The 26,686-nt window shown below is 36.6% G+C and overlaps 1 protein-coding gene across 2 annotated transcripts in view; it reads left to right on the top strand.

Annotated features, from left to right (window-relative positions):
• The window catches only part of Pik3c2a (phosphatidylinositol-4-phosphate 3-kinase catalytic subunit type 2 alpha), a 91,031-nt gene that overhangs the window by 44,858 nt on the left and 19,487 nt on the right, over window positions 1-26,686 (top strand). For both annotated transcript variants that reach the window (XM_051192762.1, XM_051192763.1), the window contains exons 8-21: window positions 373-436; window positions 10,743-10,886; window positions 11,882-11,927; window positions 12,003-12,213; window positions 14,376-14,498; window positions 15,249-15,416; window positions 17,641-17,752; window positions 18,790-18,932; window positions 20,207-20,395; window positions 21,742-21,835; window positions 22,679-22,773; window positions 23,163-23,343; window positions 25,016-25,120; window positions 25,889-25,981. In XM_051192762.1, coding sequence (XP_051048719.1) covers window positions 373-436; window positions 10,743-10,886; window positions 11,882-11,927; window positions 12,003-12,213; window positions 14,376-14,498; window positions 15,249-15,416; window positions 17,641-17,752; window positions 18,790-18,932; window positions 20,207-20,395; window positions 21,742-21,835; window positions 22,679-22,773; window positions 23,163-23,343; window positions 25,016-25,120; window positions 25,889-25,981 — 1,768 coding nt within the window. The remainder of the gene's footprint in view (window positions 1-372; window positions 437-10,742; window positions 10,887-11,881; window positions 11,928-12,002; window positions 12,214-14,375; window positions 14,499-15,248; window positions 15,417-17,640; window positions 17,753-18,789; window positions 18,933-20,206; window positions 20,396-21,741; window positions 21,836-22,678; window positions 22,774-23,162; window positions 23,344-25,015; window positions 25,121-25,888; window positions 25,982-26,686) is intronic.

Raw genomic sequence — 26,686 nt, 5'->3', positions numbered from 1 at the left:
ACAACTACTGTGACTTTTAAAAAATACCTGGTTTATTTTTGTTTGTTTGTTTGTTTGTTTTTTGTTTTTTTTAAATAATTTATTGGCTTTTATTTCGTTTGCATTGGTATTTTGCCTGTATGAGGGTGTCAGATCTTAGACTGTTGTGAGCCGCTATGTAGTTGCTGGGATTTGAACCCAGGTCCTCTGGGAGATCAGTCAGTGCTCTTAACCTCTGAGCCATCTCTCCAGCCCCGTTTTTTTTTTTTTTTTTTTTTTTTTTTTTTTAAGTTGTGAACCTAGCCTTTAACAGCTGAGCCATCTCTCCATTCTCAACTACTGTGATTTAAAAAAAAAAAAAGAAAACAAAACAAAACCTGTTTTTCATTTCAGACACCCTGTTGAAGAACTCTTAGATTCCTATCACAATCAAGTGGAACTGGCTCTTCAAACTGAAGTAAGTTTTGGCGTAAGGACTTAAAGATTGTTTCTGTTTTCTCTGAATTAGATTAAATGTTTTAAAAACTATATTCTTGGTTTTAGCCACCCAAATGGCAGTGGGTAGCAGGTAGTGAAAGCTTTAGACAAAAAAGAAAGCCCAAAGCATCAGAGTTTAAAAGCATACTGAGATTGTAACTAGCATATGAAAGAAAAAGTCAGAAGAGAAGACAATGCAATAATTAACACCTTTCTGAGTCTTGACTTAGAAAAGCAGTCGGACCCAGATGAAGCAGACTCATGGGAACTGTGTGGTGACTCATAGAAGTGTACATACATGATATATGGAAATAAGCAGTTCTATAATAATATGTAAATGTGAAATGAAATGAAGTTGAAAAAAGTTTCTTGAGAGAGGGAGGTCTCATTGGCTAAGAGCACTGGCTACTCTTCCATAGCACCTGAATTTGACCCCCAGCACTCACATAGTAGCTCACTACCATCTGTAACTCCAGTCTCATGATACTTCACACCTTTCTCTGGCCTTCTTGGGCACCAGGCATGCAAGTGATACACAGACATGCATGCAGGCAAAATACCCATATACATAAAATTTTCTAAAAAGGTGAGGAGGATACAGTGTTAGAAATGGTTAGACTTATGTTACTGCCTTATAGTTCATATTAAGGAGTTTCACTTTATTCTGAGCTTAGTTTACTTTCTGACTTTGTAAATGAATTTTTTTGTAGCCCACTGAACCTATTTGTTCATATTGTTTGATGTCATTTTCATTTTATATTACAGTTTTAGAGTTGATTAGTTATAATGTAGACTTTATTTCTTACAAAGCCTAAACCATTTTAAAACATTTTATGTCTGTGAGTGTTTTGCCTACATGTGTGTGTACCTTTGCACGCCTGGTGCCCTCAAAAGTCAAAAGAAGACATCGGGTCCCCTGGAACTGGAGTTACAGAAAGTTTGTGAGCCACTGTGTGGGTGCTGGGAATTAAATCCAGTTACTCTATAAGAAGAGAGCCATCTCTCTATCCCCTTATTATTTGATCCTTTATAGAAGAAGTTGGCTGATCTTTTACAGAATAGTTGGATCTAGCTACTTAAGGTGTTTTTAGCCAAACTCAGGCTGGGGTAATTGTTTAGCCCTGTCTTCTGAAGTTAACTTGAACATAATGTAGAGGTTAGGTTTAAATGTGACAGAATTGGTATCAGAGAGAAGGATTTTTGTAAAACATAACCATTATGACTGTTACAGAGAGAACTGATTAACAATGCTTAGAGACAAAATTGCTAAGAGTTAGCAGGTTGTGAGAGATGGAAATGTAAAACGAACAGATTGCTAATTACTAGTACATTTTTTCCATGTATGTGTATTTGGGCACAACTTGCAGGAGTTGATTCTCTCCTACCATGTGGGTTCCTAAGATTATACAAAAGTCATAGGACAGGATTGGCAGTGAGTTCCTTTACCCACTAACCCATCTTGCCAGTCCTACTACTAGTCTTACCAACATATAAAAATACTGAGTACCACATCCTGAGACAGTATTGGTACACTGACCCTCTGAAACAGTGAGTCCAAATAATTACCTCCCTTAATGTGTTTCTTAAGGTATTTAGTCATAGTGACAAGGAAAGTAACTAATTTGGGTGTTTGAGATAGCTTTAACTATCCAAAAGAGACATTGAGAGAATAGTTAATATGAACCTCGAATTTAACATCAGAGGTCCAAGTAGAGAAGTAGAGATAATACACTTGGGAATCATCAGAGTATAAATGGTTTCTTACTAGTTGAGTTGCCAAAAAGAAAAAAAAAAGAAAAAGAAAACATTGCGGGAGGAAAATTATTTCAGCAGGTAACAATAACTAGTCTTCCAGAGGACCTACCTGGGTTGTATTCTCAGCACCCACATGGCAGCTCAAATTCATCTGTAACTCCAATTCTAAGGGATCTGATGGCCTCTTCTAGCATTCTTGGGTACCAGGCACACATGTAGTGCTCATATATACATACTTACATACATACATACAACAATGTTGAAAGCCTGTGTGATCCTCTGGTATCCACACCACTTCTCTGTTCTTTTTGCAGCAAAACTGAATGTGGTTTTGCTACTTCTCCTTTTCCTATTCGCCTAGGTACCCACTCCAACCATGCCTTCCTTGCTAGCACTCCATTAAAAAACAAAACAAACAAATAACAAAAAAAACCCAGTTGTTTTATATGTAAATGGACACAGATGTGTCTGTAAGTATGCATGTAGAAGTTAGAGTACACTTGAAGGAGTTACTTTTCTCCTTTCATCATGTGGATCCCAGGGATCAAACTCAGCTTATCGGGCTTGGTGGCAATCACCTTTGCCTGCTAAGCCAATCTTGCTGACCTACTGCTAGCATTTAAATGAAATGCTATTTAAGGTCATCAGGTATGCACATAATCCAAATCTGGCAGTACTTATATTTTTTCTTAGTCTTTATATATTTGTTTACACCTGCTTTTTATTTGTTATGAGCAGTTTTCCCACCAGCCTCGTCCCACAGCCGCACCAGCCCCAAATTACACACAAAGACACTGTATTAGACATAATGCTGTTGGCCTGTTACTAATGTTTCTTATTGGCTAGCTCTGTCTTAAATATTAACCGTTTCTATTAATCTAAATATTTCCACATGGTCTTACCTTACTGGCAAGAAGGCCGGGACCTCTGCTCTCTTTGTCCTATATTTTGAATCTCCTACCTCTTCCTTGAATCTCCTTGTCTCCTAGTCCCACCTATCTTGCTTTCCTATTAGCCAACAGTGCTGTATTCATTAACCAATAGAGAAACATATATATATAGAATGACATCTCCCATCATATTCTCTTTTCTGTCTAAAATAAAAAAGAAGGGTTTTAACTTTAACATAGTAAAATATATAACAAAAACAGTTATCAAATAAGAACCACAGTTAACAATATTTAGTCCATTAACATTTAGCAAGATTTAAAGAAAATATTCCATCATCAATCTTTGTGAGTCTAAAGTCCTATATGTAACTTATCTTTAATCCTAACTAAGGAAAACTATAACCATAACTATCTGTCTTCAACTCCTTCAAAGACCACAGAAGGATAATATATAAACACTAGAAATGACAGAAGCATCTCACTACCTGGTCAGTCACCTGAAGTTCTTCTGTGATGTTCCATCTTCAGCCTATAAACCATAGTGTGTCTGGCAGACTCCTCAGCAAAGCATGAAACTTTAAACTGTCTACCTGCATTGGCAGTTTGTCAGTCACTTTTCTCTGTGTCCTGCAGAATGTCTGGAAGACTCTTCCATGAAGCAGGAATCCTGTAGCAATGTCCATCATGTCCATCTTGTATCAGCAGTCACTTTCCTGTGGGTCCAGTTTAATAGCATAAAGTCAAACAGTCCAGACAAGAGTAGTATCTTGCCCAAATGGCGAGTCTTGCCATATTGGAAGTAAACTCCATTACAAGTTCCCTTGATGTCTACCTTCCTTCCTGACACAGGTGTTGCCAGGAGCAGTTGTGCCTCGCTGTCAAGAAAAACCCTAAACCATTTTAAATACCATACTCTGTAGGTCTTTGAAAGGTTTGAAGAATGCCTGTTCATCTCAAATACATATCTGTATATCTAGAAATCCTGACTAATTTAACTATGAGTTTTGACTATTATAAGTAAAACCTAACTAAAGTTTTGATTTTTATAGGTAACTATCTAAAATTTGTACTAAATTATACATTACATTTTAAAATGAGCTATATTAACATAATACCTAAACAAGAGGAGAAATATACATATCACAAAATTGACCTTAAATTTGTATCAATAAATGAAAATCCATTCAAAAACAAAGTATTCATTTCTATACCATAATCCCCTTTTTACCTTTAAAAGTAAATTGGTTGTGATTATTAACCATTTATAACCAATCCCATTTAAATAAAAAACATTTATAAACAATATTTGGGAATTTGGGTGTCATTCTTACCAAACTGCTTCCTGCTGGTAGGAGACGCTGTCTTGAGGATCCTAAGAAGATGTAGAAACCCTGGCTGTAGTGGTCTGCAAGGCTGCCTTGTCCCAGCTGTTTTGAATGTTGGATCACCTGGGACACTGCTTCAGGGGGTCTTGCTTGATCAAAACATGTTAGCTGTGGAAGGAATTCACAGCTTTTCATTTTCTGTGAAAACAAAAATAGAAATCCTTTTCCCCAGTAACTGTCCTTAGACATAAATTTTGAAGTCAAAACATTTTAAAATATATAAATTGGAATAATTTAGCAGTATTGATAATCAAGTATATTGTAGCAATTATTTCTTCCTTAGTAATTGAGTGATTTAAAGACAATATCATAGCATACAGTATCCAGACTCTTATGTGCTTTACATCTTCATGTGGCTTTTTTTTTATTACTTTATTTCTTCTACTTTTATTTTTTTCATTTTTTGAGACAGGGTTTCTCTGTGTAACTTTGGCTGTCCTGGAATTTATTCCATAGACCAGGTTTACTTTGAAATCACAGAGATCCACTTGCCTCTGCCTCCCGAATTCTGGGATTAAAGGCATGTACCAACAATGTCCTAGCTACTCTCTATTTTTGTTTTTTTTTAACCAGCTGCTCATACACACCATTGAATTGTTAACAGCACTTCTTAAAAGCCATGCAGTTTTTTGCCGCTTATGCTGAGTCAGGAAACCTCCCTTAAAAGAGCTGCGCAAATTTCTGCTTGTCTCTCTAGCAAAACAGAGTTCAACTGAGAAAAATGCTGTTATTAAGAAGCCTTGCTTGTCTCTGTTCTTATGTTTCTAAAGCCCCTTTTTAAGCTTTTGTCAAGTTTTAAGTGAAAGTTCACAGTAGACACGTTGAAGGCACCATTTTGTTACTTGCATATTTTCCCACCAGCCTGGTCCCACAGCCGCACCAGCCCCAAATTACACACAGAGATGCTGTATTAGATAATGCTGTTGGCCTGTTACTAGCATTTCTTATTGGCTAGCTCTGTCTTAAATATTAACCCATTTCTATTAATCTAAGTATTTCCACGTGGTCTTACCTTACCAGTGAGAAGGCCTGGACCTCTGCTCTCTTCGTCCTACATTTTGAATCTCTTCCTACCTCCTCCTCAAATCCTTGTCTCCTAGTCCCGCCTATCTTGCTTTCCTATTGGCCAACAGTGCTTTACTCATTAACCAATAGAAAAACATATATACAGAATGACATCTCCCATCATTTATTTTAAGATTTATTTATTTGGTGGGTTTTGTTTTGTTTTGAGACAGAGTCATAGTATGTAGCCTTGGCTAACTAGATCTTGCTATGTAGACCAGATTGGCCTCAAACTCATAAGAGGTCCACATGGCTCTGCCTCTCAAGAACTGGGATTAAAGGTGTATCTCACCATGCCTGGTCAAAAAAAAAAAAAAATACATATATATGTGTGTTTGTGTGTGTGTGTGTATTATATATATGTTCGTTTATTTATCTGTTTGGCTTTTCAAGACAGGGCCTCTTTATGTAGACCTTGATATCCTGGGACTCTCTCTTGACCAGGCTGACCTTGAACTCACAGAGATCCACCTGCCTCTGCCTTCCAAATACTGAAATAAAGGTGTGTGCCGTCACCACCCAGCACAAATTTATTATTATTTTTATGTGTGAATATTTTGTTTTCATGTACATGTGTGCACTTGTATGTATGGTACCAAAGTAGTCCAGCAAAGGGCACCAAATATCCTAGAAGTGAAGTTACTGTTACCATGTTGAGGGTCTGTCCTCTACAAAAGCAGCAAGTACTCTTAATGTCTGATCATCTCTCTATTTCTTTAAATAATTTTTACACACCCACATGTACATACACACAAATTGGAAGGGATTATGTAGACATGCCTGTGTGAAGGTTAGAAGACAACTTGGAGAGTTAGTTCTCTCCTTCTACCGCATGGCTATTTGGGCCCTAGAGATTGAACTCAGATTATCAGGCTTGGCAGCAAGTGTTTTTACTCAATGGCCCAAGACTATATTTGAAGAGAAGTTTTGGGTTTAGAGCAAAATGAGAAGATAACCCATTATACCCCCCTGGTACTACCTATATGTAGCCTCCCCACTTTGCAGCTCTGTTCTCCTATTTGCTCAGGCTAAAATTTTGGTGTTATCCTTGACCTTTCCAAAAAAAAAAAAAAAAAATCTTTTATCTCGTATATTAAACCTAATTCTTACCATCTCTGCCATGAAAACACATAGAAAATGTGACCATTATCATTCCTAAGTTAATTGTTTTATTCATTACTTGTCTTCCAAATTATTTGCTTTTCCTTCTGCAATGCTCCCCTGCTTCCTCCCCCCCCCCAGGCAACCAAAATGATACTTTAAAAATAATTCACTAAATGTAGGGATGCGTCCTAGGTGTTATATCCTAGAACGTAGGAAAACCAGAGTAGGAAAACACTGGTATGGCTGAATAAGTCTAGAGTTTACTTGATTGTATGCCACTGCTCTAGTCTTCATTTTGACAAATATATCATGGTTATGCTTAACTGGTTTATATGGGAACCCACTACTATTTTTGTAACTTCCTATAATTCTAAAATTATTCCAAGTGAAAAGTTTACTTTAAAAGTGAAAATAGGAACAGAAAACCGATGTTAAAAAAAAAAAAAAAAAAAAGGCAAAAATGGACTTTTAGAACCAGGTAAATGTGTAAGAGAACATATCTTTAATCCCAGAACTTGGGAGGCAGAGGCATATGTAGAATTCCAGGAAAGTGAAGGCTAGATAATAGAGAGATCTTGTTTTTTTTTTAAAAAAAAAAAAAAAAAGACTTTTAGAAAAGATAGTTAAAATTTTTGAACTATAAAGCCAAGAGAGCTCTTAAGCTAGTTTGAACTTACTGTTTAGCCTGGACTGGCCTTGACCCTGTGAACCTCCCTCCTCAACTTCCTATATCCTAGGACTATATCTTTGGTTTGTAATCTGGGACCTGTACTTTCTAGTGTTCTTCCCTCAGGTATTTGCTTGGCTTTCCATTCCTTAATGTAAATATGTTGGCAGATGTTTCATTCCCAATCCTTTGTACATTTTTAAGCACACTGTAACCCATTTAGAGATTTTTTTTTTTCCCATCTGACTCTGTCTTTACTGCATATCTGTAATCCTTTTCTGCTTGCATGAGCAAAACTCCAAACTCACCATGCATCATGCTGGCAGAGCTTACACTGGTAGCTTCAGCCTCCAGGCAGCAGCTAGAAGTTGCCTTTTTGTACCACAGCCTTGTGAGAGACTGCAGAAACCCACCACACAGCTTAGCTCATGGTTGGCAGCTGGATCTGTCTTTCAGGCAGCTGTTCGGAGACTCATCTCTGCATTGTGGCTGGTTTGAGACTGTGAAACTAGGAAGCTATGTCTGGCTCCATTTTTGTGTGTTTAGAATTTTTTTTTAAAGCTTTTTTAGGTCTTACATGGATCTACATCCCTCATTGGGCGCCATGTGTAGATGGAAGTTTTCCCCGTTTCGACAACAGCTTCCAAATAACCACTCTGAAGCTTATATTAACTAAATGCTCAGCCAATAACTTGGGCTTATTACTAACTAGCTCTTGCATTTTAAGTTAACCCTAATTCCTTATTTACCCTCTACTATGTGGTGGTACCTTTTAACATGGATATTCTGCCTGCTACAATGTCTATTCATTGCATGCATACCTGGTGCCTGCAGAGACTGAAAGAGGGTGTTGGGCCCCTGTGGAATGGAGTTACAGACAGTTGTAAACTGCCACGTGGATACCAGAACTCAAACTCTGGTCCTATAGAAAAGCAGCCAATGCTGTTAACTGCAGTGCCATCTCTTGAGCCCATAAAAAGATTCTAAGGCAAGAATTGACATACAGTAGCTCTATATCAAATCCAGCCTGCTGCCTGTTTTTTATAAAGTTTTTTGTCTCTTTCTTATTGTCCTTACCCTTAAAGGGGTAGAATTGACAACTCATAAAATATAAATATAAAATATAAAGTATTTACTTAACTAATGTTTTATTTGTTTTGTGTGTGTGTGTGTTTGGTTTGATTTTGAGACAATCTCAACATTGTTGCTTCAGACTTTCAAGTCACTGTATAGTTGTTGTCTTAGGGTTTTTCTTGCTATAAAGAAACTCCATAACCACAGCAACTCTTATAAAAGTAAAACATTTAATTGTGGTAGCTCACTTACAGTTGTAGAGGTTCAGTCCATTATCATCTTACAGTTGACCATTATCATCATTATAGGAAGAATGATGGTATGCAGGCAGACATGGTGCTAGAAAAATAGCTGAGAGTCCTACCTCTTGCAGACAATAGGAAGTTGACTGACAGTCACACTGAAGGAAACTTAAGCAAAAGAGATATCAAAGCCCACCCCCCACGGTGACATACTTCCTCCAACAAGGCCATATCTCCTAACAGTGCCACTTCCTTTGGGGACTTTTTACCACCACAGATGCATATCACCATACCTGACAATTAGTGGCTATGGGGGAGGCGATAGTAGAGGGCAGTGTTTTCCTGTCCTTGCTTTATAGCCTTGGATAACCTGGAACTCACTGTGTAGACCAGGCTGACCTCAGACTTTTAGACTCTTTACCTTTGCTTCCCAAGTGCTGATATTACAAATAGGTGCGTGCCTATCTGTAATAATTTTTTTTAAAGAAAATTTGCTCGACTTTATTTAAGATGGATTCAGAAGTTACAGATGTAAAAAAGCAATTCCCATGACTAGGCTGTAGAGAAATGAAAAGTTTAGGACATAAAAGGACTTATCTTGACTGTACTTTAGTCTCTTTAAAGAGCATATGGATACCACAGGAAGATAGAGGCTGCCCATGGTAAAGAAACTTCCCAAAGAACTTTAGCCAGAGCTGCCAAATAAAAAGGACTTGGTCTGAGGATATAGGTAGGACTGGTCTTTGAGTACCAGTGAACGCTCATAGTGAATTGAAATGAATAAATGCATACAGGGCTGGAACTCAGCAAGGAAGTCTTCCTGTTGCTTTTGGGTTAAAGTGTCCTTTTAGTGCCCTCTAGTGACGAAAAAAAATCTTAGCGTGAGTTTAGTTCTGGCTCTATAAAGCAAAGCAAAGGATGGGTGGGTTTAGAACTGTTAGACTACACACTGGTCCATCACATGTTAAGAGTAATGGAGAATAATGCAAGATAGTGTCACAAACCTTCAGATTGGAAAGGATTTTACATGAAGGTGAGTTAAAAGAAGCAGAAATATAAATTATATCACTAAAAGGGGAGAACTTGAAAGCTAATCTTCATTTCAGACCCCGAGAACTGCATAGTAATTGGGTATTTAAGAAAATGAGATGGTTTTACTTATGTTTGAAGGTGAAATGAACATTTGGCTTATGGTAACCAAGCCTCAAGAATAGGGGGGAAAAACACTAAAAAGGAAAATGCAGTGCTTAATTGCAGCCTTTCATAGTACTTGGCATAGAGATGTAGCATAAATGTTTCATGAATCTTTAAGCCATGCACAGTTACAGTAACTCAGGAGGAAGAGGGAGGATCCCTTAAGCTTATGAATTTGAGACCAGCCTAGGCACTATAGTGAGGAAGGGATTTTTTTTTGTTTTGGTTGGTTGGTTTTTTGAGACAGTGTTTCTCTGTGTAGCTTTGGAACCTGTCCTGGCACTCACTCTGTAGTCTAGGCTGGCCTTGAGCTAACAGAAATCTGTCTGCCTCTGCCTCCCAAGTGCTGGGATTAAAGGCTTGTGACACCACCACCTGGCTAGAATTTAGTTTTTAATGCCAGTTTTTTGTTGTTGCTGTTTTGGTTTGGATTTTTGTTTTGTTTTTGCAGAAGAAGAGGTTATTTTCAACATGAAAATTACTTCCAAGTGAAAATTTAAAAGATAAATCTAGTTGTACTTAATTTTTTTTAGATTTATTTTGTTTTAAATGTGAGTGTTTTGCCTGTATGTATGTATGTATGTATGTATGTATGTATGTATACCACATGTGTACCAGATCTAGTTTTAAAAAGTGATTTCGTAACCTTTTCTAATTTGCTTTCTTTTGATTCTAATATGAAATTAGTAGCATTTGCATATGATTAGTTTTGTCCAACTATGCCTTGCTTTAGTATGTTTCACAGTATACTATATACTTGAGACGCTATCTCTTTTCTTTTTCAATAGAGAATATCGAAACTTAGAATTGTCAAAATTAGCTAGCTCTGACTTCATCTTTGACATGGGTACTACATTGTACCTATTTTTTATTGTGCCTATTATTTTTATTTTGCTTTATGTTTTTAAAGAACCAGCACCGAGCTGTCGATCAAGTAATTAAAGCTGTAAGAAAAATCTGTAGTGCTTTAGACGGGGTGGAGACCCCTGCTGTTACAGAAGCTGTGAAGAAGCTAAAGCGAGCGGTTAACCTTCCAAGGAACAAAAGTGCTGATGTGAGTATTTGTGTGGATTTAGGAGACTACCTGTCACTTCAACAGGAAGATGTTCACCTCTTGTTATTTTAACTTTGGCTTTTACTTTTGATTTATTGACTTGCTTTGTTGGTGAGGTAGTGATTCCTTGCTGAATGATGGAAGAACTTTGTGACATTAAATAGTGAATTCACATTACCTTCTTTATAGATGAGGTCCTGGCAGTTTAGGGAGCTTACAGATTAGTAACTGCCAGTCATCTCTTAATGGAAATGTCCATGTTCATTATACTTGAGTCTTACCCCTGCCCCTGTGGAAGTGGCCTTGCCTTACAAGCAGCTAGATATTGAGCATATGACATATGCCATATGTCAGATTTTAATAAAACTATGTCCCATGGGACTTCCTTCCATGTGTCATTAATAAATTCAGTTCATAGAAATGTTTATGTACTGGGGAGTGCCGGTACATGCCTTTCGTCCCAGCAGAGGCAGGTGGATCTCTGAGTTTGAGGCCAGACTGGTCCACAGAGCTAGTCCAGAATAGCTAGGGCTGTTACACAAAGAAACTCTATCTCAAAAAAACAAACAAAAATATTTATGTCTTTGGTTGGAAAGAATAAAGAAAAAGTGAATCTTAAGATACTTTAAAGGAGAAGCTATGTCTTGTCCTGCTACTCCATGTCTAGATGCTCACAAGTCTACTCATTTTCAAAAATATTCTAGCTATAGCCAGGCGGTGGTGGATCATGCCTTTAATACCAGCACTTGGGAGGCAGAGGCAGGCAGATCTCTGTGAGTTCAAGTCCAGTCTGGTCTACAGAGCTAGTTCCAGGACAGGCTCCAAAGCAATAGGCCCTGTATGGTGATATATTCATTTTGGACATGAATCAGGAGTTTAGTAAGTTTGAGATTAATGTGAGCTACACAAGACCCTGTCTCTAAAAAGAAAGAAAAAGTAAACATTTTATATTAAATTATGGTCAATTTATGACTAACTGATATATGTATTTACAGGTGACTTCATTATCTGGAGGCGATACTAGCAGGAACTCAGCTAGGGGTATGTTTTTAGATTCTTTACATTTTGGCAATGATTTTTGCTTTTTCAGAGAATTAACACTTTGTTTCAATGTAGGCTCACTGAATCCTGAAAATCCTGTTGAAGTAAGCATGGATCACTTAACGGCAGCAATTTATGATCTTCTCAGGCTCCATGCAAATTGTAGTAAGAGTTCTACAGACTGTCCTCAAAGTAGCAGGAATATCAAGGAAGCATGGACTGCGGCAGAGCAGCTCCAGTTCACTGTCTATGCTGCACATGGAGTTTCCAGTCACTGGGTATCAAAGTAAGTAGATGGTTAAAGGACATGCACAGTGGTACCCAGAAACTACACTAATCTTAGTGTGATAACTGCTTTCATTTTCTCTATTTAAGTGGATGATAGAAAGGTCACTGAGTACCCTTGTACCTTAGTGGTTTAATAAAGTTATAAAGATATCTGAAATTATTATAGTGAAAAATATTCCTATGACATGAAAAAAGGTCAAGAGAGCCAGATGTGGTGGTATACCCAGGAGGCAGAGGCAGTCAGATCTTAGAGTTCAAGGCTAGCTTGGCCTACATAGCTAGTTTTAGGACATTCAGGACTACACAAAGAAACTTTATATCAAAAAACATTGTGTGTGTGTGTATGGTGAAACTGACAAGCAAAAATGTTATTTTAAAAAATGAATTAATTTAAGATTGCTGGGCCTTTCTGCTATCCCTTTATAATCAAGGTAATTCAAAAAGGAATCTAATGGGACTAGATTCCAGCCCTATCTCCCTTTAATAGCTCACAGTCTACTAACTGGTAATTTTTGAATTCTACAAGAGCATGTTTCTTCTGAAGTTTTGATAAGGGTTTTCCTCTTTTGATTGTTTTTTTTTTTTTTTTTTTTTTTTCTTTTTGGTTTGGTTTTTTGTTTTTGTCAATATCTTTAAAGCATAGCATTTTAGGGGCCAATTTTAATTTATTTTGTAATGATTAATATAAACTGAAAAGTCTAAAATGAGTATTTTTATTGAAATAGGTTTAAAGTCTACTGAAGTTACCAAACAAAAATTCCACTTGAATGAAACTTTAGATTAAAATAATGGTGTGTCTTGAAAGTGGTTTTGGTTTTTTTTTTTTTTGGTTGATTGGTTTTGGTTTTTTTTGAAGCAGTGTCTCTTTGTATAGACCTGGCTGTTCTGGAATTTGCTGGCTTGACCAGGCTGTCCTCAAACTCACAAAGATCTGCCTCCCAAGTGCTGGGATTAAAGGCATGCACCACCATGCCAGCTGAAAGTGGTTTTTTTTTTTTTTTAAGTCATAGAATAAGTGGTTACTGATCCTCTGTAGGAAGAGTTCTCATTATTGGAAATCTGGTAACAAACAACAATGCCTTTCTGGGACTTCCTTTTAAATGGCTGCTAGCCTATTTCTTTTTGTTTATCTTGCTTTTGAAATGATGTCTCACTATGTTGTTCAGGCTGGTCTTATCTTCAGAGGCTGGGGGATTCTTCCACTGCGGCCTCTAGGGTTATAGGTATGTGTCAAAATGCCCAGCTGAAACATGACAAGCAACTTGTGTGGAAATTTTTTGGTTTTTGTTTTCTTTTGTTCATGGGAATTCCATATGGGAGGACCAACATAGTAGCAAAGATCCAACTCCCACAAGTTATCCTTTGACCTCCTTGTATCTAAATAAATGTAATGAAATTTTTCTTTGTTTTGGTTTTAGTGTTTTTATTTGTTTGTTTTTCGACATAGGGTTTCTCATTGTAGTCCTGGCTGGCCTTGCCTACTCCTGCATCCCTATTGCTCAGATTAAAGGTGTGTGCCACCACTGCCTGGCTGAAAAACAAGGTATAGATACAACTGAGCATGACATACATTCAGTTCTCATAACTGTGAGGGGAGACAGAAAAATAAGAAGTCTCAAAGAATAGCAATCACCCTACCTACTCACACCCCAAAGAAGCTATGGATATGAATAGAATGATTAACATGTAAACCTAGAAGTAAGTTAGAATATAAATAGAATACAGTTTCATTAAGTCCAAGTCTCTCAAAAGATTATCTTATTGTATCTGTATGTGCAACAATTCGGAACTATCTAGTGAAAGAATACAGCAGTGCCTGTGAAGATCACTGAATTGTTGGGTCCATGTACCTTTAATATGCTTAGCTGAGTATTTCACTAATGTATGTAGCAAAGGAAAGTAGCATCTCCACCACTGCCAAGAAAGAGAGCAAAAGAAACTAAACAAACCCCAACAAAAGCAGGAATGTAATGGAAGTGTTGGTATTTCCTTCCTGGGCTTATGTATAATTTGCAAAGGTTAAATTTCAGGTGGATTTCAAAAAATAAAATGAATGGTGACCAGTTTGTTACAGTTTGTCATTTGTAGGAAACCTGCTAATGTACCTGTGTTAGATAACTTTTACTAACCTATAAATTAAATTAATCTTTCTTTTCTTAGTTATGAAAAATACTACTTGATATGTTCCCTGTCTCACAATGGGAAGGACCTTTTTAAACCTATTCAATCAAAGAAGGTTGGCACGTACAAGAATTTCTTCTATCTTATTAAATGGGATGAACTGTAAGTGGAGGTTTTTTGCTTTTATAATTATTTCACTGTGCCCTGTTCATTAATTTTTACAATGTATGCATTATTTTTATTATCATCTCCATTGAAATCCAATAAATTCTTACATATGTTAAAATATCTTCTATATAAAATTCTATAAAACAAACTGAAATTAATATGAAAAAGTCTCAAGTATTCCTTTAAACCTTTATATTTTAAGAATTAAATAACATGGTATTAATTCTTTCTAGATTTTGTCATGCCAAAGATAGAAATTTACTCTAGAAGTAGTGTTAAATAATTTGCTTATTTAAGTATTTTATTATATAATAGCACTGTACAAGAATCTAGCTTTTGATTAATAGACAACAAGCTAAATCTTAAATCTGTATACATGATGATATCCTGTATTGTTAATTTCTTTTAAATGCTTATTTAGATAATTATTTGAGTAAATAGCTAGCTATGGAACTAAGATCTATTTATTTTGCCTGATTATCAAACTGCATATCTTTAGGTACTTAGACATTTTTACAGAAAGAACTGTTAACATTTTTAAGTTTTATGCTGATGAAATTTAAGATTTAATAGTACAAGTTAGCCATACTTGCTACTTAGATAATAAGTGACTCAAATCTAGATTGCTTTATAAATGAAATAAAACATGTAAAATTAATCAGTCTTCATTAAATGATTACTAAGCCTCACTTTTAATCTGATTTTTTTCTTAACACCAGTGAATATTTTTTTTCTGTCCCATAGAATCATTTTTCCTATCCAGATATCACAGTTGCCATTAGAGTCAATTCTTCACCTTACTCTGTTTGGAATCTTAAACCAGAGCAGTGGAAGTTCACCTGATTCTAATAAACAGAGAAAGGGGCCAGAAGCTTTGGGCAAAGTTTCTTTAACTCTTTTTGACTTTAAACGGTGAGTATTACTGAATTGTGATGGTGAGTTCTAGAACAAATCTCTGCATTACAAACAGGCTAGGGACAGGGTGGAAACAGTGACACACATGAGCTTTGAGATAAACAAAGTAGTCACTTTGCTGTAGTCTGGTAGGTATGCAGAGGATTGCTTGCCACTCATTGTTCCAAAGGAAAAACATTCCAAAGGAAAAACAGTAATCGATGACTGTCATTTCTATAAGGTATATTATGACAGAATGCCATGGCTCTGTCAGTTTTTCTTGATAGTAAAAGAACTGTTTTTCATATTGCCAGTTTTAGACAGGAATTTACTATTCTTACTTACTAACCAGTCCTAATGTTATGGGCCCTTGGTCTAGGGGGTTTTAAACGTTTCATCTGTGGACAGTAACCTATTTGTGCTTGTGGAGGCCCAAGTACAGCCACAATTACCTTCTCCCAGAATACCATCCACCTTATTTCTGAGGCACAGGGTCTCTCACTGCCTGGAGGTTGTCAATTAGGCTAACATGACTGGCCAGTGAACTCCAGGAACCTACCTGTGTCTGCTTCCCTCAGCACTGGCATTGAAAGTGTATACAGGCATACATAGCTTCTTAAATATGAGTTCTGAAGCAAACTCAGGTTCCCACGCTTATAGGACAGTTGCTTACCAAATGAACCATCTCCCCAGCCTTGAAATTGATTTATGAAAAATATAAAACAATTTATAAATGAAGTAATGTAATGACAATTTGGAATTTGTTCCCTGGAACTAGAGTCACAAATGGTTGTGAACTGCCCAACATAGATCCTGGAAACCAAACTAAGGTCCTCTGGAAGAGCAAGTGCTCTTAACCACTGCACCTCTCCAGCTTTGTACGTTCATACACAAAAAGTTTTGAAGATTAATCTTGGAAAAAAAGAAATTTTAACTGTGTAATGATTTATCAAAGTTAAATATTTTAAATAGTCCATAAATTGGTAGTTGAGGGTAAGGATCCACATATGTAAGCTCCTGTTTTTTTTTTTTTTTTTTTTTTTAACATTTATTTATAGTGTATGTATGTGGAGATAAGAGGGCAGTTTGCAAGCAATTCTCTGCTTCCACCATGAGGGTCTTTGGAATTGACTACAGGTAGTCAAGTGTAATGCTAAATCATCTCACTAATCCCCACTGCCTTTTCGTATAAATATATCTTGTTACAATATATCATACAGCATATTATTCATACCCACTTTGTATTACTAGAGCCAAATGGAGACTTTGTAACAGGGACTGATAATGTTGTTGTTATGAGTATATGCTACCATGTCCAGCCTTTTAAAAGTTATTAATTTATTTTATGAATATGAATATTTTGCCTGCTTGTTTATCTGCATCCCATGTACATGCACAGTGACTACAGAGACCAGAATAGACTGTTGGATTCCCTGGAGCTAGAATTACAGGCAGTTTTTGAGCCACTGTATGGATGCTAGGAATTAAACCTGGGTACTCTACAAGAACAACAAATGCTTTAAGCCACTGAGCCCTTAATTTTTAATTTTTTTGTTTAGGCAGTAAGTCACTAAGTAGCCCAGCCTATGGTTCTCCTGTCCCAGCCTCTGGGATACTGAGATTACAAATACATGCTGGCTCCTAAATATTTATTGTCTAGTTTTTTTAGAGAAAAAAATTTCTAAGGAGTACTCAAATATAACTTACCTCAAATAATTTATGCTTCAATGCAAAGCAGTTACTGATTTTCTTGGCACGTACTTTTTATTCTAAATGGTAAAAATCGGTTGCAGTTCTGTAATCCAAACCATGACCTTGAAGTCGTGGTCTCTCAAAACTTTGAAAGACAATTTATTTTCACCTTCCTATTTATATAGAGTGTTTTGGGGACAGTGGTTATCCTTATCCCTTCTATATTCTATCCTCAATGCCATTCTTTCCAAGATGTGTTTTTATTCTCCCTTTCTTTGTTTCCATCCCACACTTTAATTTTTTAATTTTTAATTAAAATGTTTTCATTTATTTTACAAACCGATCACAGCTGCCCCTCCTTCCTCTCCTCACACTTACCCCCCCCCCATAATATTTTACCTAACTTCTCAGTACAGTATGGTAGCTGACTCCTAATATGTTCTTAAAGAATATACTGTTTTTACTAATATTTCAAGTTGATTACCATGATGTATTGTGAGTTTGGGATTTTTAAAATGAACATCACAGTATTCTTTTTATGTTCATGAAGGTTTTTAACATGTGGAACAAAACTTCTCTACCTTTGGACTTCATCACATACAAATTCTATTCCTGGAACAATCCCCAAAAAAGGCTGTGTCATGGAAAGAATTGTGCTACAGGTAATAGTAATTCTTGACTCATGCAGGGCCTTAAATGTTTTTGTAAAAAGTGTATATGTCTATCATGACTTGGGTTGTTATTAAAGAAGCCTAATTAATCTTGTTTTAATCTCAGGATCTGTCTTCAATTTAAGTGTTATAAAAACCATTTCCTGGGCCCATTTAAAAGTCTTTTTGTTTGTTTTTTACTTCTTTTGCAAGTAATTTTATTGATCACTTACTCCGTGCCTAATACTCTGTTTTTAATTCATCATTTTTTAAATTTATTTTACATACCAACCACAATTTCCCCTCCACTCCTTCCGATCTCTCCCCCATCTTCTACCCTAAGATCTTACTCTTCAGATCTAAGGTTTTATTATTAATGAATCTCCACTGGAATAATTATGATTAGGTGACCTTAATTTAGTTTATCTGTGCACATATTAAATAATATAGGATTTTGTTGTTATTTTCGTTTTTGGGACAAGGTTTCTCTGTATAGCTTTGGAGCCTGTCCTGGAAGCCGCTTTATAGTCCAGACTAGCCTTGAACTCACAAAGATTTGCCTGCCTCAGCATAAGATAGGATTTAACAAGATTTCTCATACCCTTTCAAAACTAAAATACTATGAATTGTTTTCTAATTTGTCAGCTTTTAAGGTCTAGGACTTTGTATGTTAATAATGTACTTCCTAATAATTAATTTACATTTCTATTCTCAACTTTTTACTTCAAATAATAGTCTAGGTTAAAATGCCAAATAAAGGGATATTAAATAATCTGCTTATATTTCAAAGCAAATTTCATATTAGAAGGCCACCAGATAATATAATTATAAATTGCTTTTGTGGATAATATAAGTCAAATAAGGCAGGCAGATCTCTGAATTTGAGGCTAGCTTGTTCTACAGAGGAAGTTCTAGGACAACCAGGGTAAACAAAGAAACCCTGTCTTGGAAGAAAGAAAAGTTAAAAAAAAAAATAAATTAATTAATTAATTAAAAAAAATAAAACAAAGCACATACACAAGTTCAGTGATTTCTGTTAATTTTTTCAGGTTGACTTTCCTTCTCCTGCATTTGACATTGTTTATACATCTCCTCAAATTGATAGAAACATTCAGCAATACAAGTTGGAAACACTGGAGAATGATGTAAAGGGAAAACTTCTGGATATTCTTAACAGAGACTCATCATTTGGGTATGCTTTATTTATTATTTTCTTGGGAATTTCCTGTGGTGTAAAGCTCAGGTTAAGGCATATATTACAGCCTATGATTCTAAAGTGCTTTTGATATGAAGGAGGCTGAAGGGGGCTCAGAGTGCAGCATGATCCCAGCACTGCCAATGAAAGACTGGCTTCATATAAATCAGGCAATTATATAAATCTCTTGTTTAGTCTTTTTTAAATTATGTATTTCAAATAGGGCAGGAGCTAATGCAGAGGCCATGGAAAGGTACTGGCTTGCTTCCCATGGCCTGGCTCAGCCTGATTTCTTACAGAACTAGGATGACCAACCCAGGGGTGGCCCTACCCACAATGGGCAGGGCCCCCCTTCATCAATCACTACTTAAGTAAATTCTGGATGGGCTTGTAACTGTAGCATGTGTCAGGTTAATTTTAAACTAGCCAGCACATCTCCATTAGGTGCTTTTTGTCAAATTTGTGGGGTTTTTATGCTACCCGTGAGATGAATACATTTTACAGGTGTGCTATATGCTCAAAGATGAGAGAGTAAGCCATACATGCTGTTGCATACCTGTAATCCTAACACAGGCAATGGAGGCAGGAGGAACAGTAGTTTGGAGCCATCTTCAGTACACAGCAAGTTTAAGGCCAGCCTGGGTGGCACATGCCTTTAATCCCAGCCCTAGGGAGGCAGAGTTTCTGAAGTGAGTTTGAGGCCAGCCTGGTCTACAGAGTGAGTCACAGGGTGACAGCCAGGGTAACACAGTGAAATACTGCCTCAAAAAAACAAAAACAAAATTAATAATAAAAGTGAAATATTTCACAAGTATGTCATTGAACTTAGAATTTGTCTCTAAAAATATTTTTTTCTATTCTTAATGTTTCTCAATTCAACTGTATAATGTTTCCCCAAAGAGTCATGACAGCATTTGTTTTCTTCATAGTACTTGAGTTTGCTTTTGTGGATGGAATCCTTGCTGTCTTACAGGGTGAGCTCTGCTCATTCAACTCTTGCTTTGTAGAGCCAAGCATCTTGTTGGAATTACCCTTCACTTTAACAACTAGTGTACTTTTGTCAAGATGGAATGATTTCCACCTCCAAATGAGAATAGATTAGTGATGTTTGCTATACATTGAATATTTTTGTTTCATAATTATTGTTAGCAGTATCAAGTAGTAGTCACTTGTCACAAATGAATACATTTCTCCTTTGACTTTTTAATTATTGAGATTATTGCTATGTCACAATTCTACTAAGAAGTAATTTAATTCTATTATATATGCAGACTTTCTAAAGACGATAAGGTCTTTTTGTGGGAAAAACGCTATTACTGCCTCAAACATCCAAATTGTCTTCCTAAGATACTAGCAAGTGCCCCAAACTGGAAATGGGCTAATCTTGCCAAAACTTACTCATTGCTGCACCAGTGGCCACCATTGTGCCCATTAGCTGCATTGGAGCTTCTTGATGCAAAGTAAGTTAAATACATTTATTTGATGTTTTATTGTCAAGTTTTCCTGCAATGTGTTATGTTGCCGGGGTACTTCCCTATTAACATAAAAACAGCATAAGATAATATAAATGTGTACTTGTAATTTATATAAACATAATCTTTTTCATTGAAATGGTCAAGAAAGTATTTTGTGTCATTTAAATCTTACCTAAAGAAAGAATTAAATGTGTAATTTTGAATCATTTATTGTATTGGTATTTTATTGTGTAATTTGTGGTTATTTTAATAATTATAATTGCAATAACTTATGGGAACAACGTTTTTAATAATGCTAAAGTTTTAAAATAATATGGGAACTGAATCTGTATTTACACAGTTAATTTTTCCTCCTTTAGGAAAAAAGAAAGGTTTTTAAAGGAAGAGTGGGAGGGTAATGGAAAATAGAAGAAGGAATAGTAAAAATGGAAGGTTTAAATGAAGATTTTCAGGGAGGGTCAGCCAAAACTCAGTATGTATGAAAATTCCATTGCAAACTTGCTATGTAGACTAGGCTAGCCTTAGTCTCAGAGACTGACTTGCTTCTGCCTCCTAAAGGGCTGTTGACTCCTTGGGGAGTCAACAAAGTTTGGCATACCAAGTTGAGGCAGGACCAAGCCCATCCCCCATGTCAAGGCTAAACAAGGTATCCCACCCACCATAGGGAGTGGGCTCCAAAAAAGCCAGCTCATGCCCCTGAGATAGTTACTGGTGCCACTACCAGGCCCCTCCACCCCCAACAGATCAAGTCACATAACTGTCACCCACATTGATAGAGTCTAGTTTGCTCCCATGCAGGTTCCCCAGCTATCAGTCCTTACTCCCTCAAGCTTGGGTCAGCTGTCACTGTGGTTTTTTCCATCATGTCTTGACACCACCTCCCTTACCTCTCCTCCACCCCCTACCCCCAGTTCATGTGATCTTTCCTCCCCCTCTTTAACCAAACTCCAAGAGCTCAACCCAGTGTTTTTGGGTCACTGCATTTGCATCCATCAGTTACTGGATATAGGTTCTGTAATGACAATTAGGGTAATCACTAATCTGATAGGGGAAGGCCCATTCTGACAGCCTCTGCACTATTACTAGGAGTCCCTTGTAGATTCTTGATAATTTCTGTAGCACCAGGTTTCTCCCTAACTCCATAATGGCTCTATCAAGATGTCTCTTTCTCTCCCTCCACACCTCTCCTAACTTGGTCTTAACAGCACATTGGTTTTGAGTAAGCCATTTGAATCTTTTTTTGTCAGGGACAGACTAAAATTGTGTTTTTAGTTAATGTTGCTGCATTTGCAAGAAATCACTGTTAAGTATTTATTTTTCTGATTTTCTAGATTTGCTGATCAGGAAGTACGATCTCTAGCTGTGCGCTGGATCGAGGCCATTAGTGATGATGAGCTAACAGATCTTCTCCCACAGTTTGTACAGGTGGGAGTTTTTACTATACTACATTGCTTCCTACTCACCTCCTCCTACTTTCAATTAGTAGGGAACTGGCTATGGGACCCCTTTTCTGTTCTAAAATGCCATTGCAGTACATTAGAAATGTTGAGGGCACTGTGTGAGAATATAGTATGATCTTTCATTACTTTGTATTTTTCACTTGAGTATGGCATAGGTAGTGTGACATATGACCCTGTGAACTTAGAATTTTTTTTTTTTAATTTTTCAAGACAGGTTTTCTCTGTATAGCTGGAACTAGCTTTGTAGACAGGCTTGTCTCAAACTCAGAGATCTTCGTGGCTCTGCCTCATGAGTGCTAGGATTAAAGGTTGTGCACCTGGCAATTTTTAGGAATTTTCTAGACTTGAGCTTTTTTTTTTTTGCTTTGCCAATTAGTTATGAAACATAACTAATAAATAGATACTAGTATTCCTGTTGATTTCAATAATTTGGCCTATATTCATATGATTTTTATTTTTTGAAACAGGCTCTTTATGTAGCCCTTACTGTCCTGGAACTCACTTATGTAGACCAGGCTGGCCTTGAACTCACAGAGATCCATCTGCCTCTGCTTCTTGAGTTTTGGGATTAAAGGCATATGTCATCACACTCAGTCCCTATAGTAATTTTTTAAATATTAATTTATTTGCAGTGAATTGAAGGAATGGCATTGCTTCTGCTAAGCAAGTCTCCTACCACTGGGCTATAGAACCTATATATAAGTATCATCTTTTCACCAATAAGTGGTATTTAGTCTACATATGGCTTTTATCTGAACAATTTGGTATGCTTTGACTGCTAATAATTCTTATTTTCTTTTACGCATAGGCTTTGAAATATGAAATTTACTTGAATAGTTCACTTGTGTGCTTCCTTCTGTCCAGAGCATTGGGCAATATCCAGATAGCACACAGTTTGTATTGGTAAGATTTAAATTTTATTAAATGGCTCATTTCTTTTGCAGATATTGACAAAGCTGGCATAATTGTTAAATATAAACAGTGTGTTCATGATACTTGCTCTGAATAACCTGTTGTGCAGTGAATATTATTTTAAGGAAACTGAAATTTTTGGCTTTAGAAATAAAACCAAGGTTAATAAAACTGAACAATATCTGAACACCATAGCCTTATAATAACTAAGGAACCTTTTCTTACTTATATGACTTAATTTCCTGGATATCCAGGATAGAACTTGTTAAAGTGATCTTTGAGGGAGCTTCATCCAGTTCTCTGAAGTGACTGACATAAGTATTTTTTGTTGCATTAGGCTTCTCAAGGATGCTTGACATAAGTATTTTTTGTTGCATTAGGCTTCTCAAGGATGCTTTGCATGATACACATTTTGGAAGCAGATATGAGCAGGTGTTGGGTGCTCTCCTCTCAGTAGGAGGAAAAGGACTCAGAGAAGAACTTTCTAAGCAGATGAAACTTGTGCAACTTTTAGGAGGAGTGGCAGAAAAAGTAAGACAGGCTAGTGGATCAACCAGACAGGTATGTACCCATGAAAGAGAACACACAAGTGTTTTGCTTTTGAGACGTATTCTCTCTCTTCATAACTGGGCTAGCTGTTGTATCTTCCTGCCTAGGCCTCCTGAGTGGTGAGATTGCAGATGCTTGCCACCACACTTGGTCAGTTGAAATTTTAATAAAAACTATGTTGAATCTATAATTATAATAATGTACCTTTATTTTATTTATTTATTTAGGTTTTTTTTGTTGTTGTTGTTGGTTTTTTTTTTTTTTTTTTTTTTTTTTTTGAAGAAAGGGTCTCTATAAAGTCCTGACTATCCTTGAACTCACAAGGTAGACCAGACTGATCTCAAACTCACAAAGATCCTCTTTCTTCTGCCTCCTAGTGCTGGATTAAAGTGTTGCAATAATAATAATGTATTTTAATTCTTGAACTCAACTTGCCTTTCAGTTCATGAACACAGAGAAGGAAAATGTTTTTATATTTAGATGTGCTTAAATTCTTTCAGAAATTGTTCCTGTTTTTGTTTTGTGTTTTTAAAAATGGCTTTTTTCATGTTATCTTAGAGAATTCTTGTGACCGCATACAGTTACACTTAACATTCAGTAGGTATATAATGTCACAAAGTACTTAAGAGTATCATTTATGAGCCTCCATGTCCATTGTTATTATACATATTTCCTTCCCCAAGTAATGCTATGAACATTAGTGCACATATACATTATTGTACACATCTTTACCTGTTTCCTAGCATTTCTTCTTTCTCACTTTTTATGTTTTGAAAGGATGTTGCCAGGCTGGTCTCAGACTACTGAGTTGTCTTGTAGTCCTGTTTCAATCTCCCTAGTAACTTATTCTGTAGATATATGTTACTGCTCCAAGCTTGCTTTAGTTTCTTTATGGAATATTTCTATGGACAAAATAGTCAAGTTAAGAACTATATACATTTTAACTATAATGACTTCCTTAGATTGTTTCTCTAAAAAGCCACACTGGGCATGATGGCACATGCCTTTAGTCCCAGCACTTGAGAGGGGTCAGCCTGATCTACAGAATGAATTCCAGGACAGCCAGAGCTATATAATGAGACCCTATTTTAAAAAATAAATAAAATAAAGGATAGATATTAGGGGGTGGCCACTGGTAGGTTTCCCATAACCCAGTGAATGACTCCACACTCTTGTGTATAAGGGCATTCCTAATTGGACTCCGTGAGTTATATAGGAAAAAAGAGAGTTCATTATGTTGGGAGGGATATGTTAGGGGATGTAGGACAATGTGGAAATGAGCAAGATACATTATATATACATAGATGAAATTTTCAAAGAATAGATCTTAAGTGCTGCAAGATGACTTTGTCAATAAAGTGCTTGTAGAACAAGTTTGAATTTGGATCTCCAGTACCCACATAAAAAAGGCAGCCCAGTGGTACCCACCTGAAATCTCAGTGCTGGGGAAGCAAAGACAAGAGGATCCCTGGGATTCACTGACCAGCTAAGCCTTGCCTAATCAGTAAGCTCCAGGTTCAATGAGAGAGACCATCCAGAAAAATAAAGTGAAGAGTGATTACAGGAGACACCCGCCATTGACCTGTGTCCTCCATGTGTATGTACCTGCACACAGCATGTTCATACTCAGAATGAATAGATCTTCATTTTCATGATGTACTTACAGAGGCAGTCTCTTTCATAGGTGGTCCTCCAAAAGAGTATGGAACGAGTACAGTCCTTTTTCCTGAGAAATAATTGTCGCCTCCCTCTCAAACCAAGTCTAGTGGCAAAAGAATTAAATATTAAGGTAATACAATACTTTCAAGTTCATATAAACGTCAAAATAATACACCAGAAGAAGAGTTGCTTAATGCAAGTGAGGATGAGACCTGTAGTTTGTAAGAACCTAGGAAAGGATGCCATTGGATCTATTTTTCAGCATATTTTTTACCTAATCAGTATTCCTGAAAGACAGCGTCAGATTTTTTTTTTAATTACTTTGGGTTTTGTTTATGTTCTTAAATTATGGTGATGGTCTTACACTAGCTTTTTGTAAGTCTTATTTAAGGTAAAATTTTGTAGCTTTGTGGTAGAACACTTGTCTACCATGTGTAAGGCCCTGAGTTCAGTCCCCAACCCTACAAAAAATAGATAAAATGTGATTTAACCTAGGCCTTGAAATTATAAAACTGTTAGTATTTAATTACATCAGTGCATATGTGAAAGTGGAGCTGTTATCCCACATCAGAGTATCACACAACTGTGTGTTCTGTTGAGAGAGTCAGATACTTAGCAGTTCAGGCAGGCTTTAAAAGATTTTGCACCAAATTTTTAATTTCTTGTTTTTCTGACTTTATAATGTAGCTATTTTACTTATACATACTATGTCTAAATTTCAAGAACTATTTACATATCCATATTATTGGCAGATCATGTAAAAGCTAATTAACAGCCATTGTTTGATTTGCTATAATTTAAAGCAACAGATGAAAAGGAAAAATATCAGGGACAGTAAATTCAAAATTCACTTTCATGCTACTGTCAACCTTACTAATGCTCAGTGTTGTGCTTGCAGTCATGTTCTTTCTTCAGTTCTAACGCTATGCCTCTGAAAGTCACAATGGTGAATGCTGATCCTTTGGGGGAAGAAATTAATGTCATGTTTAAGGTGAGATGACTAGAATTATTCTGTGGTTTATTTTGTTTTTCCTTTGGGTTCTTTCGGGGAGATTGGTTTGGTTCGGTTCGGTTTAGTTTTTAGACAGGATCTCTCTGTGTTACCCTGGATATCCTGCAACTTGCTATGTAGTCCAGACTAGAATTGAACTTGCAGTTACCTACCCAGGCTTTCTCTTGTTTTAGGGATTCTGCCCCCCACCTCCAGACAAGGTTTCTCTGTGTACCTCTGGCTGTCTAGGAACTCAATTTGTAGACCAGGCTGGCCTGGAACTCACAGAGATCCACCTGCCTCTGCCTCCTGAGTGCTGGGATTAAAGGTGTGTGCCACGACTGCCTAACTAAACATTTAATATTGAAGTTGAATCAGTAATATTTAAGATGTTAGCACACATCTGTATTTCAGTGCTTAGGAAGTATAGGAAAGGAAGACCACAAGTTCCAGGCCAGCCTCAACTTGAAACCCCATCAGATGAATGACAGGAACAATTTGAGTAGTTGTGTAAAATTATTACTGACATAAAATCTTCACAGATAGGACAGGGGACAACTGTAGTCCTTGGCCAACCTGGTGAGCATATAACAGGCAAGCACTGCTAGGTTTGCCAGGCTGCAAAACTAGAAAGAGTGACATTACATGGAGGATTGTTTGTGCGAGACAGCATCTCACAGTATAGTCCTGGCTGGCCTTGAACCC

Source organism: Phodopus roborovskii, unplaced genomic scaffold (genome assembly GCF_943737965.1).
Source record: "Phodopus roborovskii unplaced genomic scaffold, PHOROB, whole genome shotgun sequence".
NCBI classification, from domain to species: domain Eukaryota; kingdom Metazoa; phylum Chordata; class Mammalia; order Rodentia; family Cricetidae; genus Phodopus; species Phodopus roborovskii.
This window is presented reverse-complemented; position numbering and strand designations above follow the sequence as displayed.